Source organism: Atractosteus spatula, chromosome 12 (genome assembly GCF_055471065.1).
Source record: "Atractosteus spatula isolate fAtrSpa1 chromosome 12, fAtrSpa1.hap1, whole genome shotgun sequence".
In the NCBI taxonomy this organism is placed as follows: domain Eukaryota; kingdom Metazoa; phylum Chordata; class Actinopteri; order Semionotiformes; family Lepisosteidae; genus Atractosteus; species Atractosteus spatula.
The window spans coordinates 9364692-9383467 of NC_142717.1; the positions used below are offsets into that span (position 1 = coordinate 9364692).

The 18776-nt window shown below is 34.1% G+C and overlaps 1 protein-coding gene across 1 annotated transcript; it reads right to left on the reverse strand.

Moving 5' to 3' along the window:
* Positions 1-6502: 6502 nt before the first annotated feature.
* On the reverse strand, positions 6503-8704 carry LOC148822626 (uncharacterized). Its single transcript, XM_088928643.1, has 2 exons — positions 8646-8704; positions 6503-7418 (listed from the first exon to the last, which is right to left on the reverse strand). Exons 1-2 carry the CDS (start codon positions 8679-8681, stop codon positions 6561-6563), a joined length of 894 nt encoding a protein of 297 aa, XP_088784769.1. The 5' UTR covers positions 8682-8704; the 3' UTR covers positions 6503-6560.
* Positions 8705-18776: the final 10072 nt, after the last annotated feature.

Below are 18776 nucleotides of genomic sequence, written 5' to 3' on the forward strand. Positions count from 1 at the left end.
CCAGTATAGTTACAGTAAATACATACTGTACTGTAACTTCTGTAAATCTCATTAATAAGGTTTTATAATTTACAATTCTCTTCAAGTTGAAGTCAGAAGTCTTCACATCAGAGCTAGACTAATTAGAGATTAGAGATATTTTGTTAACGGTTTTACCTTTATGCATTTCATATCTTAGCTAACATTAAAATGTGACCTGTTTTACATTTTTGAGATCTACATTAAAATTGTTAATTTCAATTTCAGTCAAGAACATCATATAGGAAAGTGATTTGATTGTGATTTTACGAGAATGATTGCTTTTTGTTTAAAATATATTGTGCATAAGGTTCTTTAATAATAGATTAGACTTGCTTTTATGTAAACTAGCCTTAATCTACAGTACGTGTACAACCTGACATTAATTTCTGTTTTTGCCCACAAGTGGGTGCTACATGCATTTTGTATTTTTTTTCACTTTCCGCAGGTGGTAGCTTTATGTTTGGTCACTAAAAGATAATTAACTTTGCAGGATGTACTAGTCAACCTCATTTTCTACACCATGTACAGTACTGCAAGTGTAGTATACTTGAAATTATTTCAGATTTGTTTAAATTTATAAAATGATTTTCTTAAATTAATTTAAATTAAGCACTAAATTGAGCATTCAGCATTGTCAGATATTTCAGGAAATCTAGCAAGAAAGAAAACATTTTGCATAGTCCACAGACTGCTTTCCTGTAGTCCAAGATTAATCTGACTACTTTATTTTAATTTACATTAAGATAATTAGTGTCCAGTAAGCCAGCCTTTAAAATTTAACTCAATTTACAAGGACAATGAGGCTAAATTTCACCAGCATACTACACAGGTTTAAATTGTAGCCAAAGCTCATTTAAACACAAATCTAGTCAAGAGAACCTTTATCATTATTAGATTAGAGTATAAAAGTATTGTACAATGAAATTACTAAATTATGTATAAGTGGTTTAATTAATAATAATTCAAGGTTTGTAAAAAGTGCCATCTTGTATTTTTTTATTTGTATATCTGTTGGATGTTTCTTTATGTGCAGTGTAAAACCAGCCATTTGGTTTTAACCATTGGTAACAAATATCGAACACATGATAGACACAAGATCCTTCTACTAGACTGAAAGAATTTTAAGAGCTTCAAAGTAGTTTAATAAATATCTGATTGTCAAATTTTGAGTTCCATGAAAATAAATATGTTAATATTTGATTCTTACTTGGATTTTGGTTAAAAAAATCTTCTGTTGACCATCCACAGTTCTGTCACAGTCTTCCTCAGATTCCAGTTACATGTACACTTGTTCTCTGCTCTGCAGGGTACAAGACTGTAGCATCTTCTAAGTAAGAAAGCCTGAGGATTGCTTTTTATTCATAGAATGTAAGTAAAAAATATTTTATTTGTCCAGGGTGACAATCCAGTGTAAAGTCTTGTTAAAAATGAGGTAAAGTTCTCTAACAAGCTTTGGATCGGTAGATTGAGTGGGAGGAACTACACTGAAAGTATTGAGTTTCAGAGGGAGGCTCATGGAAATAAAAAAGGCTGACAGCTCCATCCAATTATAGCCGAACTTTCAGGGTATTTTTGTCTTTTTACTGCACCCATCTAAAATACCCTGCTCAAAGGAGAACTGTGCTCTTAACTTCACTGCTAACCTCATTGTCACTTTAAACACAGTCCGTGTGTTCTCTATATACATTCTGTGGTATCTGTTAAGTTTTCCAGGGCACGTAGATTAAACAATAAGAATTCTTTTTGACAAGTACAGTTTTTCTGTACATTTTTCTTTCATTATTGTCTGCTTTCCAAAAATGTGTTTAAAAAATATAGCTTTCCTGAGACGTACGGAGGGCTTACTTTTCCTGTTGACACAGTAATACATTTTCCACCTCGTTTCAAGTGGTTTGTAACAACAAAAAACAAGCTTCTGTACCAAAGAGTAACATACACCGATGCCTTTTTATGTTTTGAATTCGTAATATTACTTTGTAACTGCTTTAATATCTAGATATCAAAATGTCCAATAATTGCCAACCTGTTGTGGAAACAATTGACAAAATGTCCAATTTCTATATCATAATTTGTTACAGCACATTCATCAGAATATTATTAAGATCATTTGTGTGTCTTAATTCCCAATGGTTCATCTACTTGATTGCTTCTTAGTTCAGTATTTCAAGCTTATTTGTTCTTTTACCTGCTATCAAATTGCTAGAGACAGGCATCACTTGTATTTCTCTGGCATTTATGGAATATGTCATAATATTTCCTCTACTCTTTAGACGGTATTGTAGATTTCTAAGGAGATATAGTTTCCCATCTAACACCTTCAGTTCTTTACTGGTTATCTTTAAACAGGATCTTTAAGATGATCTCTACTGGTCCATATACTAAGAATAACAAAATCAGCAACATTACTACTACTACTACTACTACTACTAATACTACTACTACTACTACTACTACTACTACTACTACTACTACTACTAATAATAATAATAATAATATAAAGGCATGTTGGTGTTGAGTTGGGGGACTTTGGCTCAATTCCTGCAGTACTATCTGTGTGGAATTTGTTCTGTTTCTTCTTGTGTTCACATGGGTTTTCTCTTGGGGCTCTGGTTTCCTCCCACAGTCCAAAGACATACTAGTAGCCAATATGCATGGGCAGCATCACTACACGGAACATAGAGAAGTAAGACTCTGCTTCTCGAATGGAATTAAGATGGAACAGACCTGCTAGAGCCCAGAATGGAAGTACACCAGGATTAACACGAATATTCTTTCAAATGGTGTTAAGGGATCTGTTTGTACACTTGGCTGGGTAAAAGTGGTCATGAACTCAGTTTAACATCTCTTATGATGGGCAGCACCTCCTACAGCACAGTGTTCCCTAACCAGCATCCTGAGTCTTTGGTTAGAAATTCAACCAGGAACTGACCTGGAGTAAGAGTGCTACCTACCAGCACAATAATACCGCCTACAACACCAACCTGGTTTGTCTTTGAAGACACCCAACTGTGTACTAACTAGGTCCATCCAAGCTTAGATTCTAATAACTGGTAAGATCAGGAAAAAAGGAAGTGAAAATAGAGAAAAATAGGAGATTTTCACCATAAAACTCTCAGGACTCAGGCGATTTGTGTTGGATGCAGTGAAAGCTGCGTGGTTTTACTGTAGTCTCTTTGGCCTCCTCACCGTGTAATTTGAGAGTCTGATGTCGCTGACTTTATAGTGTCACTGACTCTGAGACCTCCTCAGTCATCTGGCTTCACAGCAACCAGTGTCTGCCCCGCATGTGAACTGTCCGACACAAACTCTTTCACTCAAGCAGATGCTAACCACAGCCGGGTTGTGTAGCAAACAATAAAAGGAGAAGAAAGTAGATTCTACTACCAGGATGCACACTTCCTGTTGGAAGTCAGATTTAGAGAGTGCACTTGCAGAAGAAAGCCTTCATACCTCAAAGCAAGAGAGCAACCAGAGGCTGGTGGCTGGGTAAAATCTCCAATATGGCAATTTCTCTGTTTCAGAATAAAGCAATAGTGAAAGTAACAATATTCAGACCATATAAAATTGGCATGGTGGGGAGTGCTGTGTTTCACTCTGCATTGATTGATGTCAATTGCTATACATTTTAAAATCACACTACATTCTAAGGCGCTTTATATACAGTACTTGTATTATTCTATAAGCCCCAATTGCGCCCTCTGCTGCACTTATTGTTGTACAACATCAACTAGATTGTTACAGAAATAATATTGAAGGTGCTGCATATTCATCTTATAGTAAGAAGATCTCCTCAGATTTGTTATTAAAATGTGAAATAAAGTTCTGAATTATTTTGGAATTCTTTTTAAGACAACTGCTTCAAAGCATTTTTTATGAAAAAGCGTGTGTGAAGGGGAGAGTTAGAGAGAATGTATTGTATGTGATGTCATTTCTTAGTCAGCAATGTCTGCTAACTATAGAAGTGCTGGACTGGGAGAGGAAGTCTTCTGATGTTTTAAAGCAGATGGACTTTGGGAGTCCTGGCCACATTATGGAAGGACATATTTGTGAGTTCAGCTGTTTGTGTTAAAGCAATCTGTGAAAAGTCAAGGAGGTAGGATTGACAAGTGTCTAACCAAGTCATCAGATAAAATGTACAATACTACAGTATTACTGCATTCCTGTGTGCTACTGCTGCAATAGATGAATATATTCTAGGAATTGCACATTCATCAATAAGGATGTGATTGTTTCAATTTTCCTTTTTATTCGTAATTCGGGAAATATTCCTCCAAAGAATAAAAAATATGCAGAAGACTACAAAATGTTTAATCTTTAAAATGTTTTGTCAATAGATATAATGGATCCTTGTTTAGTACATTCCATTGTGGGCGTTTTGTCTGTTGATATGTCATCCTAAGACACTGCTTTATTAACCTTCAACCAATCCAAGTGACTGAAAGATTTAAATGATTTTTTTTGTATAAATTTTAATGTACTATAGTACTGTAGGCGGGTGATAAAGCAGTTAATCAGTATTGCACATGGTTCAACTTTCTATACAGAGCAGAAATACAAAGGGAAAAATGTACTGTACTGTACAATATCACAAAAGAAGAATTAATTTCACTTTTCTTGACATGAAAATGCAGTGAACAAAGCAGCACATTTTCCCTCTCTGAACATTTAAGTGTATAATCAGACTACTGACTGTTTTTGAGTAAACAGCTTTTCAACATCCATCCATCTTCATACCATATATATCTTTGGATCACCCATTGTACAATTACCTGCACAGCTTGAACTTATCCACTCAAGTGCTTAGAGCTGATGTTTTGTGTTTATATTTGATATTTGTACCAGTTTTTTTTACTCAAGATTGGTCATTCAGTAGGTAGTGCTGTATGGGATTATAATCTGTCTCTGTCTGTGTTAGTTTTCATTTGCTCCTTATGTTCACATGGGTCTTCTCTGAGTGCACTGGTTTCCTCTTACAATCCAAAGACATGATGTTTGTGTGCCCAGTGATGAACTGGTGTCCTGTCCAGGATATATCCCTATTTTATAGACTTTCTATGTCAGGTTAGGTTTCAGTGCATTAAAACCCTCTAAACAAAAATGCGATACTGAAAATGGATGGTCACAAAGTGTCAAAAGATAGCAGAATACACGCTGGATTCCTAGATGCTAAAAGAGTACTGCAACATTGTCTGTATTCTGAAATAATGAATGCAGCACAGGAAACACAAGGTATTGCTTCAGGGAAATTTCTAGAACGGGACCAATGAATAACGTGTTTTTTAAATATTTTTATTTTTGATCTTTAAAAGTAAGGAAGTATTAATAACAAATTGGTTGTGATTGTGGTTCCAAGTTGTAACCAACAACATAAGTTTTGATTTTAATACCTCAAAGTAGAATATACTTTCGGGGAATTGTACTGAATTAATTCTTCAAAACTCAGATTTTGAACTCAGACCAAGAAAATAGTGGGCTTTTAAAAATAAAACATCCATTTACAAGAATCTTTTTTTAAATATGGAAAATACTGGAAATCAGTATTATTTAATATTAATATACATTTATTTAATGGCAGTATTCTAATATTGACTACAAAAGCTGGAATAAAAGAACAATAAGATACAGTATTTATTTAAGAGAATAAGATAATATTTCCTTCACAATATTCATGCTTTTACCCCTGAATTTATCACCATCACCAACTCCATCATCATCATTGTTGTTATTTTTATCATTATTTTAATTTATTACTTTAAAATGAAAGTTTTATATTTTGGTAGTTCCGAATTTGCTGTTATTATTATGTGTAGCTGTATTTCTACAGTCATTTATAATACTGTATATTAATGGCTAATCATTTATCCATTTTCTTCTGATTTAGGGATGTGGGGGAGCCAAATGAATCCTTAGATTTTGGCGTAAAGGTTGTTGAAAGATGCGATTGCTTTGAACTACAATATTTTGTTGGAAGCTCCAATAGTCCAGAATGAGATTTTCTCTCTCAAGCTAATGTGCCACAAAAAGAGAAACTCATTGTTTTCATTTTGGCAAAATTATCCAGTAGTTAGTAGCATAGCTTAAAAGCAAATCACAAATTAAAAAGAGGTTAACCATGGTTTGTGTTAGGCTTACAATGCCTTCTGTGCTTATTTTTAATATGCATTATAGGCTTTCGTAAAAAAAAAAGTCTTTTCAATATGTATTCATATTTTCTGTATCCACAAAGATATGTCAAAAGCCATTCAGTGTTTGTTATCACTGTGCCATATTACTCACCCAAGTGCTGCGTTTTGGTTTTTTAAAATAATATTGAAATGACCAAAATGATGATGAGGTTCATCTCAATCATGTAAGAAGCAATAATTGACTAAGCACCTTGCAAGATTTGAGAAGTACTGTATGTTTTAACAATCTTGCAGTAAACATCTTGGATATCCCCAAAAGCCATACTGCTAACAATCTGTCAACCAAAGCTCTCTTCTCTTCCTGTGTCACCAGTATGCCTAGAGTACTTTCTTGGTGCTTTCTGCAGCATATAACTAGCGTCCCTCATTGCTGCAGAGCTGCTTCTTAGTATTAGTTCTCTGAGGTGGCTTGCCATCATCATCAGATAATCCAGCTAGTGTTGACATCTTAGATTTACGTTGATCCACTTCAAAGTCTTTACCTTTCCTCAGCCTCAGGTGTCCTACAGCAGAACCCTGAAAGAAATCAGGATTTCCACTGCAGTTCCCCCTGGCAATTGAGACAAGAGCTTTAGACTTCTGAATGCTACTCATAGGTACCAATGGTTTGCAAGGAAAGGTGTTCTTTTTGAGTGACGGCTCTCTTCTGATTCCACAATTACTGCCTTGGAAGAGAGCTGAATGTCTTTCAGGGACTGAACAAAGTTTCTTTAATCTTGTCTGGGGTATTGCTGTTTCTCTGAAAGAATCGTGAGAAATATTTATGACGGTCATTTCCAGCCCCGTTTTTGCATGCTGTTTCATTCCTTGGAGGTTTGATTCTGTACCCATGACTTCCAATTTCTGGGCAGCTATTGCAGCTTCCTGCTCAATTTCCTTAATTTTCTGTTGCTGTGACTTCTTGACATCTTTGGAGAGCTCCAAGGGAGCCAGCTTCACAGGCCTTCTTGGCAATACATTTTCAGATTCTTTCTGTATGACCTCTTGAGGCTGTGACTTGACTTCAGTGTGCTCCCTCTTTACTGGGCTTTTAAGAAGGGATCTTCCAGCAGTAACCTGAGCCTTGTCCTGCTCTCCATTGCTCTGTGACAGATGGAAGCCAGTTGTTTTTAAATCTGTGCCATTTGTAACTGGCAATCGGAGGTTAAGGACACTCACATCGCTGATTGTATTTTTAATTTGGGAGGTAGGCAGATCATTAATCTGGGGTCCCTTAAAAAACAGTAAAATATACAAAAAAAGATATACAATACTGTAAGATAAAACATAGAGATCAACAGCTGTTATAAGAGTTGTATTATAAAACCTTATAATTAAGGTCTTTAAACAAGTAAACTATACTTAAAATTATTTTTAACCAGTTTTTTTAACCATCCAGTTCTTTTTTAAAAACTTAAATTGTAAATTTTCATTTGACAAAACGGATCATTTTAACATACTTGTAGACAGCACCCTGAATCTTTCAACATACTGTATATCCTTATCTATAGTGTATTAGCAAATAGAAATGTTGCAATCTGTCTTTCTTTTCTATTGTTTTTACTCTCACCTCTCACCTGGCAGTACTGTACAATTAACCCATAAGCATCTACATTTATCTGGGTTTGGCAAAGATAACACTAAAAATTAACTAAAGATATAAAAGTACTTAATGTACTGTACACATTTTGATTTCAGGGACTTTTTGTGCTTATTAATGATAGATAATTGAGAATTATAGATAATTTAGAATTTTATTTCACTTTTTTTACCTTCTCTTTTACCTATCACTTTTACCACTGCCTAACATTTGCCGTGTGTACCCCAGATATGTAGAAAATGCTATTTATTCCAGGGCAAAGCACAGGCAGACAAAGCCAATTTGCTTTCCTATACAACAGTACTTTACAAGGAATGTACAGTAACTAACATTCCTTTATTAATTTATGAACATTAAATCATCCAAAAAACTGTCAAGGAAAGGATTTTGTAAAGTTGCCTAAAGAAATGTGCCTTTGGTCAGGCACACTTAACTTTGTACAGTAGATGTGATCAGGTATTTTAGTGTTTGCAGGTGTTTTTGTTCTCCAGATTATAAATCTATGACATGTGACAAAACTTCAAATGAACCAGTAAGAGTCAAGTAAAATGTACTTTGACAAAAGCCTGCCTTGCATATTACCATGTTTATTTAAGACTACAATGTACAATAGAAAGAAAAATGTTAAAAGAAGATAATAATAAGGACCTCAGATATCACCTATACTTTTTTTTCTTATGATTCGCAAGTTGAAATTTTTGAAAAATATATATACAGTATATATTTGATTTTACGGTTCTACAAATTAAGATCTGTATCATCACATTGTTTCATGTGAAATTGTATACAATTTAATGCTTTGAAATATTGTTGCATTGATTCAAGTTTCAAAATATTTTTTTAAAAGAAGCATTACTTACAAATTGACCTGCTAGCCTTTGCTTTCTTTTAAACATTTCCCAGGGAGTGAGTACGGATTGCAAATATTCTGTATCTCAGTATCTTTGGCAGGATGATGCAGAAGTAACTTGGCTTTAGTGATTGACATTGCCTGGGACAAAAGCTTAGCAACATTTCTGTAAGGTGATTAAAGAGATTAGGGTCACTTTACAGGCAGTGAAATTTCCAGTGATTTAAATCCTGCTAAAGTCTTTGAACAGAGGCCTGGAAGCCAATACATTTACTGACTTACTCACAATAATACCTTTTCAAGAGGTACTGTATATGGTTGTATGACAAAAAAAAGTACATTTATTTATTAAACTGCAGTTTAAATTTTGTACTTAAATTCACTAGATGGAGACAAAGCCCACTGTAATACAGTTGTAAAATGTCAGCATAGTGATGCCCTTTATTTTGCCAAGGTTTTGTGCATTAGAGCTGCAAATGTCTTTTGCAATTAGTTTATTAAACAGTGCAGGCTCAGACTCTGCTATTTTAGCTGATTTTGTTGCTGTCAGTCCTGGGGTTTTTTTTCTTTTTGCTGTTGCTTGTTTAATTTAACACAGTTTGTGTTGCAGAGATACTGTATAGTCAGATTGGAATAATTTACTTCATAGCTAGTTGTAGAAAATAAAGAAAAGAGGAAGATCAGCAAAGTTAAATGGAGTTAGCCCTGATTTCATTTAACTACATTCAGAGGAATATTTGCAAGGTGTTCTATTTTAACTGTAATCTACTGGAAGATTGAAATTGCTCCTGAAGTGTTTCACTAAAGGCAAAGCAAGAGAGGTAAATGAGAAATAATGCAAAAAGTCGGGTTCCTGAAATTGGTTTCAGGAGGCATTGGTTTTAAGCTTTCTTCTGCATAATCAACATTCTTTTCTGTCTTCTTAAGTCTAGGCCTTAGGCAAAATAAAATGTATTCATTTTAAGTGCTGTAACAGTCTTTTTCTAGCATCGGTAGGATTTTGGGGGCTTTTGTATGCTTTAAAAGGAGTTGAAAAAAGCTCTGGCTTGAGCTATCTTGATACTTCTACATGCTTACAAAAACATATTTTTATTCACAGTCATTAAAATACAACACAGTGAAGTAACAAAAAGTGAAGTTATAAAAGGTATAAAAAGTATGCAGGGATGAAAAGTAAATAAGTGCTTGAGCGATACAATTTTGAGGAAAATATTTCTGCTTATTCAGCACTAGGGCACAATGTTTTTCATGGAAACAATTTTTCCTTTAGTTTTGCGATCCCTGGTGTTCAGCCCCATTGTTCACATTTCAAACCTTCTTAAATTAGAGGAATAAGTAGGATATTATCAAGCATTTTATTGGTGTTAACAAAATCTGCACACAACCGTGTGATTTGAATGGAAGTTTGCAGTTTCACAAATGAGTGTTCACAGCAGAATAATTAATAAGGTTCACATTGGCTATAACTGTATAGCAATAACTATATTAATACATATTTGAATAACACATTTACTATAGAGCAATGACATTATATGAAAACCTGGTAGTGTTGAATTATATCTCTGAAAGCTCTGTAATGGAGTATATAGCATATAGTATATAGATGAATATAGCAGAGCCTTGTTATTTTTTATTCAATTTCATCATTTGTCCTTTTTTCCTGTTACCATGGTATGATTCACCACTATTTCTATTTGTATTACCACATGTCACTTCTCTACCATTATACTGTACTAGATACCAGTTTTCTATGTTTAATTATGTTGAATTTATATTTACTGTACATCGTGAGTAAATTAATGTTCAAATATTTGTTTGAAAAAAACATTTATCTCCATTGTAAACAGTAAGAAGCTTGTAGCTGTTTTCAGTTTAGGTTCTTTGTAAGTTTTTGGTTTGGTATGTTAGTACTTCTCGAATTTTAAGGCCATGGTTAAGTAGTAAGGCTAGTAAGGCCAAGTAGGCTAACTGACTCGCTGTGTAATAAAATGTAATATAACAAACTAAGCAATTCTATTGAAAAAGGATGGATGTTACACCTCTTTAAATATATATTTTGGGTAGGAGTCACCCTGCAATACACACTTACAGTAGCATTTCAAAAATGACCATGGGAGATCAACATACAGTAGCTATACAAAATGCACGACTTTAATATAACCAATACTTTATGTGCAGTATTGATTCTGCTAATAATTAATATTTAATAATGCAGCTTTGCCTCTTTTTGCAAAGGAGTGAATTGGGAAGGTAGCAAGTTGAATAGTTCTGTTTTACAGCATGCACTGTACCTCTGATTGAAGGTTACCCAATCCTTAGCTATACTAAAATATAACAGTTACTGTATCTGACTGCTTCTCTGCACATTATTTTCAGAGTTTGCGCTCTCAGTTTAGGAATTATTAGCACAACATGAAAGTATCCATTATTTCACAGAATATGTCTCCTGTGGTAAGTCATTCCTGGATGGTTCAAATGAGTCAATATCAGGTCTCAGGAGTAATGTGTTACTATCCCTACAATTGTGCTTCCCACATGAAGGCCTTAAATTATATGGAGGAATGTGTGAAATCAATTCTTTTGGGCAATTATCACGTTTAAGATGGTTCACTGCGTTTAATATTTGCATGTTTCCAGTTAAGAGTCCAGCCTCCTTCTATAAAAAAAGACTGTAACTAAAATCAATATCATCATTCTCTTAATTTTTATAAATAGGAATGTAACATTATAGTGCAGTTCTTAAAAATGAATTTTCTAACTAGAACATAATACAGTAATATAGCAAATGATTCATTTATTTATTTCATATTACTGTATCTGTTCTTTTTGTATTTTTAGGAATGTAATTTCATTTTTATATATACTGTATAATGTGTACATTCCCTTTTAGGACAGTAGAGAAGTGAAGGCTATAGAAACGTCTAAATGTCTACTGAGGGAAACCTGTTAAGATTTTAGATTAATCAAAACTCATAAAACACATATTAAACACAAATTAAAATTACTGGTGAGGTGCAGTATTGGTCTGTGTTAGAAAAATAGCACCTTTGCCGAGTAATCTTAATTGGGTTCCTTAGTCTAAAGACTATCCAATGTAATATTTTTCTCACACTGGAGTACACTATATAAATCAATTTAAATATTTGCAGTCTTCTAAAAATGGTACAATAAAAAACCAACCCTGTGAAAAAACATTTATTGTCAGCTTAAATCTGTAGAAAATAATCAGAAGATCTAACTGTCAATCACATTTAGATAGTTTAACATTTTTTGGTAGTGTATCCAATGCAATCTTGGTACAATAATGTACTACAAATCAAATTGTAATGCAATCAGAAATATAGTCATTGCAAGGACTCCATCCTATCAAAATATTTATTTCTTAAGAAAATCAGCTTCAAATTACACTATTATTACTTTCTCAATACATTGTAAAGACACATCTAAAACAATTATCAGAATTTTACTTTTAGCAATATTGAAGGTGATAGGCAGAATTCTATTGTTAGTTAACTCTAAGAAATTGCCAAGTTGTGCTTTCATGTCATATCTTATCAAAATAATATAATCTATATAGTCAATACAGAAATTAGCATGTAATCACTCAACCAGTTCCTTCTTGAGGAAGCTCTTCAAGGTGACAAGTCTGTCCAGGGAAACAATTGTGATCTCTAACACAAACTGATAAAACACTTTCACCCATGAACATGTGCCTTAATTTTATAGGTTGTGCAGCTATTGATGAACCGGATATCTAAAGTTGGGGAAAGTGTGTTTACCTTCCTGAGCATGTGCCCCAGGATGTGAGTGTCAAGTAAGGACAGGTAAAGAAAGAGATTGCAGGCTGACGAGACTGGAGAAAGACAGTAAGGCTGTCTGTTTGCCAGTAACATCCAACGTTTTTTTATGCAATATGTGGTGGCAGACCTTCCCTGTCACAGGTCAATGTTCCATATTTTCATATTTTTCATATCAGTTTCTTACAATCTAAATGTTTAATATACCTGAAGGAAGCAAGGTATGGTAAGGATAATATGAAAAAAGGAGACATCAAACTCACATATTGTCAGAGGTTGACTCACAAGAAATAATTAGGTACACTAATCCTTCATGGCAGCATTAGTTTGGAATTTAGCCTCCATTGCGTTTTGATGTTATTTGCTTAAGGGAAGTATCATATTAAAAACTGATTTTATAAATGACTGAAGTCTTACAAAAGCTACTTTTTCTCCTTGTAAAAGATTATATTGTTATGTTGATACTCATATTCTCTTTACACAACAAACCTCGGTACAATTCCGTCAGGTTACTTTTTTAATAGTTTTCACAGAGTCTGTGGCATGCCTAAGAGTTTTAATAGATGATATGCCAGGGGAGTTATTCTTTTTCTGTCAGATTTAATGAGAAAAAACAAAACTGTAGAACCGAGAATAGTGGATGTGAGGAAAAGTTGCTTTAATAGGAATGGGAAAAGAAAAACGGTGTGTGAATGACAACATGTTCTTGGAAATACAGGCCCTCTCAATTGGGAAAGCACTGTAATATTCTTTTAGCCTTTCAATGATTTATTAATTGACTTTCACATTTTTGGTTGTTTACTGTTATCATGTAAATTGAAATGGAATTCAAATCATTAAACACTCTGTAAACTGCAAATTAAATGCTTTCAAGGGTTACAAAATTGTGATAATGTACCTAAAAACGTGCTTCACAATCATAGCTGAGGCTCTATCATGCTATGGAATATTCAAGAAAAGAACATCACCTAAGCCATTTTTAAGTCTCTTAAATTCAGACAAAGCTGTTCAATGTGAGGTCCGCTTCAGCACCTGTTCATTAAATAGCTCATTGTGATGGCAAAACTGTCCTCTGAGGCAACTGGCTTTATAAACATCATCATTTGAGATGCAAAAAATTACAGGCTTAATGCTGAGAATAGTCTCAGTTCCTTTACCACTGTTTTTATTGTGTCGCCTCTTTAGGTCCTTGACGTCCAAGGCTGACAATTTAATTATTAGGGTGCATGTAGGGATAAATAGCATTGCTATGCACGGCCTCCCACCTATTAAGCACTAAGTTGAAAAATACAGCTGCAAAAAACCCTGTAGATAAATGTCCATGGCTCATTTTCTGTCGACATCCTTCCTGCTTTTGTCAGTAAGAGATACACTTTCTCCCACTGAAAACCGTTTTTAAACTTAAGGTAGAGGTAATTAGCACTGGTTGTTGGGCTACATTTACCATGATGATAATGATAATAATAATTATTAGTGGCAGTAATGCTGGATTCATCAATAGTGCGAACGCCAGTATTGTATGTAGTAGATGCCTCATCTTTGTGCTTTTGACTGAAAATGATCATCGACCTCATTTCTTGTGGGTTCAGTTTTTATTGTTTGTTTATTGGTAATATTGGTGCAGGTATCTTGCAGAGGACTAGATTTTAATACCAGGAAATAACCCCTGTCTTTCTATGCAGCAGAATCTCAGAGCAAAATACTACAGTAGCTCGTGGGTTTTTTTTTAATAATAAACACCTTTCAGGATTGCTAATTATTATATTCAGGGAGCTGGTACAAAAACTAATAGAAAGTGTAATGATAAATGAAAAATATTTTTTATGTTCATACTTACCAATTGCCTGGTTTATTTATTGGTGTCGTTTCAATCTTTAAGCTCAGACTATTTTAACTCATGACTACCGGAATGGCACACATTTTTTATTATGTGGTTGTTTTTTATTAGATGAAAACATTTATTCAGATACTTGCTTCCATATGCCAGGAATCTCATTGTGCTCAAAATCAGAGCAAAAATACAGGACTTAAATATAATGGATCTTTTACCTATTTTTAAGACAATATAGTCAATATTGGATCTTTTGGTGTTGTGCATCAGGGAAATTTCACTATGTCAAGGGATACAGTTTAAGAAAATCAGCTCCTTCTATCACAGCTGGTCAGATGCAGGATGAGTATTGCCACCCTACACTCCCTCTATGTGCTTATTTTCATTAATAATGACTGTTGATAAACATGGTTGTATAAATGTGTTCCCAATATCATCAGTAAGACATCTTTAGGGATCAATACATGAAATTGTCTTTCATTGATCCTCATTAGTGGTTTAATAAAGTGTAAGGTATTTTGTGGTAAGTTAAAATTTGAGGTCTGTACTGTAGTTTAACCTCAATGAGAGGACAGGGTAATCGTACAGTCCTTACTGAAACATTGACCCTCCTGTAGTCTTTTTTGTCACTTGCTAAAGGATAATCTAAGAAGAAAGAGAGCACAAATACCTTGCACAGAGATGATCACTTCTCACTTTTATTTTTACTTTCCAACAGATATGTGATTATTATGTCCAAATGCATACTACAGTACGTAGAAGTATAAATGGGAATATGGGGAAAAAATACAAGTGAAAATTTAGTAGCAGTTTTATGATGATGTTGCCTATACTGTACGTATTTTGTATCTATGAGACAGCCACCTCACACAATATAGAAATGCTGGTTTGTTAAAAGAATCCATAGCAAGCTTAGAAAAAAAGCTAACATAGTTTTGAATGTGAGTACTTGGAGATCTTTTGCTGTGAAATAATGAATGTAAGCTATTTCCATGTTAAACCAATTAACAACACTAAGGAGTTCAGAGAAAAAAAATTGCAGAGGCAAATTCTTCTTCATTTTAATTAATTCTGATTACCCCATAATAGTATAAAATAATTTCCATACAGTATGCAACAGTTGTATTCTTTCAGTTACATTTTTGCTATGAGCCATACATTTTAAGACTGGAAAACTATTGAGGGAGTACTCACATATGAAAACAAAAAAATAAAAGTGGTTTCATTTTGCTTTCAACACAGAAATCTTTCTCTGCTGAGAAGGAAAAAAAAGTGGAGCATATTTTAGACTACTGCAAAATGTCCTGAAAATGGAATGCAGGTTCCTGGTTCTTTCTGATCTTATAAAACCTAAGTGCAATTATAAGGCATCTATCTGCATGGACCTGAATTTGATTCAGGAAGATGAAAGCATTTCTTTGACCATACAGTACAACAAGGACCAAAGGAAGTAATGGTTCCTTTCTAAGCATCTACTCATTTCAATCTCTGAATTTTTTCTGTCCAGTAAAACAAACAATGTCTTCTATCACCATCACTTTTCCCTGAGTCTTGTTTCTTACAGTAGTACGTGTTCAAAAGCCAGGTGTGAGTCAGCTAGCAACCCAATTAAACCTTAATAAAACAAGCATGCTTAATGCTGAATTTCCAAGGCATTATTTTACAAATTAAAACTTCAAACAGACTGCTACACGATGCATTGTTAAGGTTCAGAGCACCAGGTATTTGAACTATATAAATGAAGTTCTAAAAAAAACTTTGAGGTCACCAGTGTTAAGTTTTCAAAAAACAGGAGCAATATTTTTTGTTTATGAAATATTAAAGAACAATTACGGAATGAAATGCTGCACATACTGTACATTGTTTCAATATCGATTTTCCAGAACAATAAGACACATATTCGAAACCTGTTGTGGTTGAAAACCAAACAGCACACTGGGCAGGTGTACTAAAATAAGCCACTTAACTGGGGTCCTGCATCAACTAAGGTTGTGGATTAACCTACACATTTTAAAGCTCTTTCACAATTGTTGTGGTACAAAATTGAACCTTGACAGATTTCTTTAACCCCAGCCCTGTTTGTACCTCAAAAGATTGCAGCTGTTTTTGTACATCAAAACAAGATCAAGAGATTAAAACACAGCCTTTAACACTTTTTCAACAACAGTAAATTTTAAAATAATGCTTCAAAATTAGAGTGGGACAGTGGCACTGAATATTTTTGCTTCGCAACGCTGGAGCCCTAGGTTCAGTGCCTGGGGTGATAACTGCATCTGTGTGGAGTTCTCCCTGTATTCACATGGGTTTCCTTTAGGTGCTCTAGTTTCCTCCCACAGTCTGACAGTTCAAGACACACACTGAGCGTTATGTGATGTGATGGGTTATGTAAAAGCATTGATATAACACATAGGAAAGAATTTACAATTAAAAACACAGTCATAAATTATTAGCAGCAATGTACTACATTTCAGGTTTTGTTACAAGTGAATCCACTCCCTGTTGACTGATTGCATTAATTCATCCTTTCTAAACAGTAAAACATCAAAGCTTGCTATTTTTTTAAATAAACATTTGATATTATACAGTATATAATATTATGTGTATTTAACATATTTTATATATTTCCATTATAAACACATTCTATATTTTTTACATTTGTAAGTTTTAGTAGCATTTAATTAGTCATGTACTGTAAACAATGTTGTTATATTTTTATTTACTTATCATCATAACTTCAATACAGCTCATAATTTAGTCTTCTAAAGGTGTACTAGCTCTCTTGGGTCTCTATTTCAAATTTCTGTTTGTACAGTAGGTTTGTTATTGATGTATTAACAATAGAACTATATTTGTTCATTTAAGGGCAGTCTATGGGACTATAAAGAGGGAATCAAAATAGATTTGAAGGTGATTCTGTTTTTTGGTAACATGAATACAGAAGTACTGAAGAACTCAGCAGCTACAGAACAGGCTGCTTTTGCCCTTGTTGGAGCTCATTAGTGTAGTGTAGCTATGTTGTAAATGAGCTCCTGTTGTTAGGTTGTCCTTCATTTCAATTGGCAGCTCTAGTTATTGCTAAGGACAAAGCTTCCCAACAGATTTTTAGGACATCAAATAAAACTTTGTTTAATTTAATATTTAAATGAATCGCAGAATAACAACAGTGAGATTTGAAATCCTCAAAGAGGTACCCATGCAACTCACCAAGCTAAGTGAAAAGCTGTGTAATTCATGGCACTGTTCATGTGCTTACTGTACCTTGTGCTTAAGGTGCTGAAGTAAAAATTGCAACCTTATTTGTTATCAATGAAATGTTATACTTGTACTATGTTTAATGACAATATAAGCACATGAGAAAGGTTACAAAAGAGGTTAATTAGATTAATCTACAGTTGCCCATTTGGTAGTTAGTAGCTTATTGATTCAAGGATCTAATGTACTGCAGCTGTTTTCTGAGGAAGGTACTGTACAATAGTGTATAGTCAGTGAATTCACTGGTCAATGGTCAAGGTACATGGTGTAGCATTTCTTGGAATCAAGCCCCCAGCCTTCGGCCTGACAAGCATTCACATTTGAACACAGGTCATGCTTGAGCAAAAGAAAAAAATACTGTTGGTTCTTGCTAAAAGGTGAGTGTGCATAATAAAGGCGGACTTCAGATGCTTCCCAGTACCTACCAGTCTTATACCATACCTCGCAGAGCAGACACCTGATAAAAACTGCATGCTTTCCCCTTGACACACACTGTATCCAGTTATTTTGTTACCAATACTAACTATCCTTTTGGTGTGCCAGAAATCAGGCTTAGAGGTGTTAATTAATACTAACAACTGTGATAACTGGTTAATAGACTACACAATGAATGTCCAATTTTATGATTAAACGTTTTAAAGAAAACAATAATTATGTCATATTTTGAAGCTTGGGCACTTGTTACGTTGATCATTTGATATACGTTTTTGGGAATCTGTCCATAATTGCTAGTTAGCATGCTGGAAGGCACATACCTCAATCTCCCAGCTCTCTGGCACAGAACACCAATTTGTGCCTCCGTATACTTCAGTGAACACATCACTTGTAATGTTCGAATGTTTCCCTAACTGCCTGTAAAATATAGATACATTGAAGCTTTAATAAATATTGCCCTTAGGCCCAACTGTTGTTGCTGTAAATAGACCCATGTGTAATTCACAGTAAATGGCCATATTTCATCATATTGTCAAAGAAATACAATATGTTTTCACAATCCGTCACTAGAGTTCATTTACAGTTCACACTTAGCAAAGGGAATTCAATTTTAAAAACATTTCTCTGTATGGAAGAAGAAAGCTTCTTTTCCATATTTCCAATTTTAGACTACTTCCTAAAACATTCAGTGTTATTTATGCAATGTCTTAGCATAATTTCAGTGCAGAACAACTTTTTTCTATAAATGCAAGGTCTGATGAGACTGTCATTTTACTAAATTAAGGTTGGTAAGTTTGTCTTTGATTTAAGAAATACATTATTTTGT

What these genes read in the sequence shown, in the direction of transcription:
- LOC148822626 (XM_088928643.1), bottom strand. Translation starts at nt 8,681, where the DNA reads ATGTTTAAAAGAAAGCAAAGGCTAGCAGGTCAATTT. An exon ending in AAAGGCTAGCAGGTCAATTT is followed by an intron (nt 7,419 to 8,645) that starts GTAAGTAATGCT and finishes CTGTTTTTTAAG; the next exon opens with GGACCCCAGATTAATGATCT.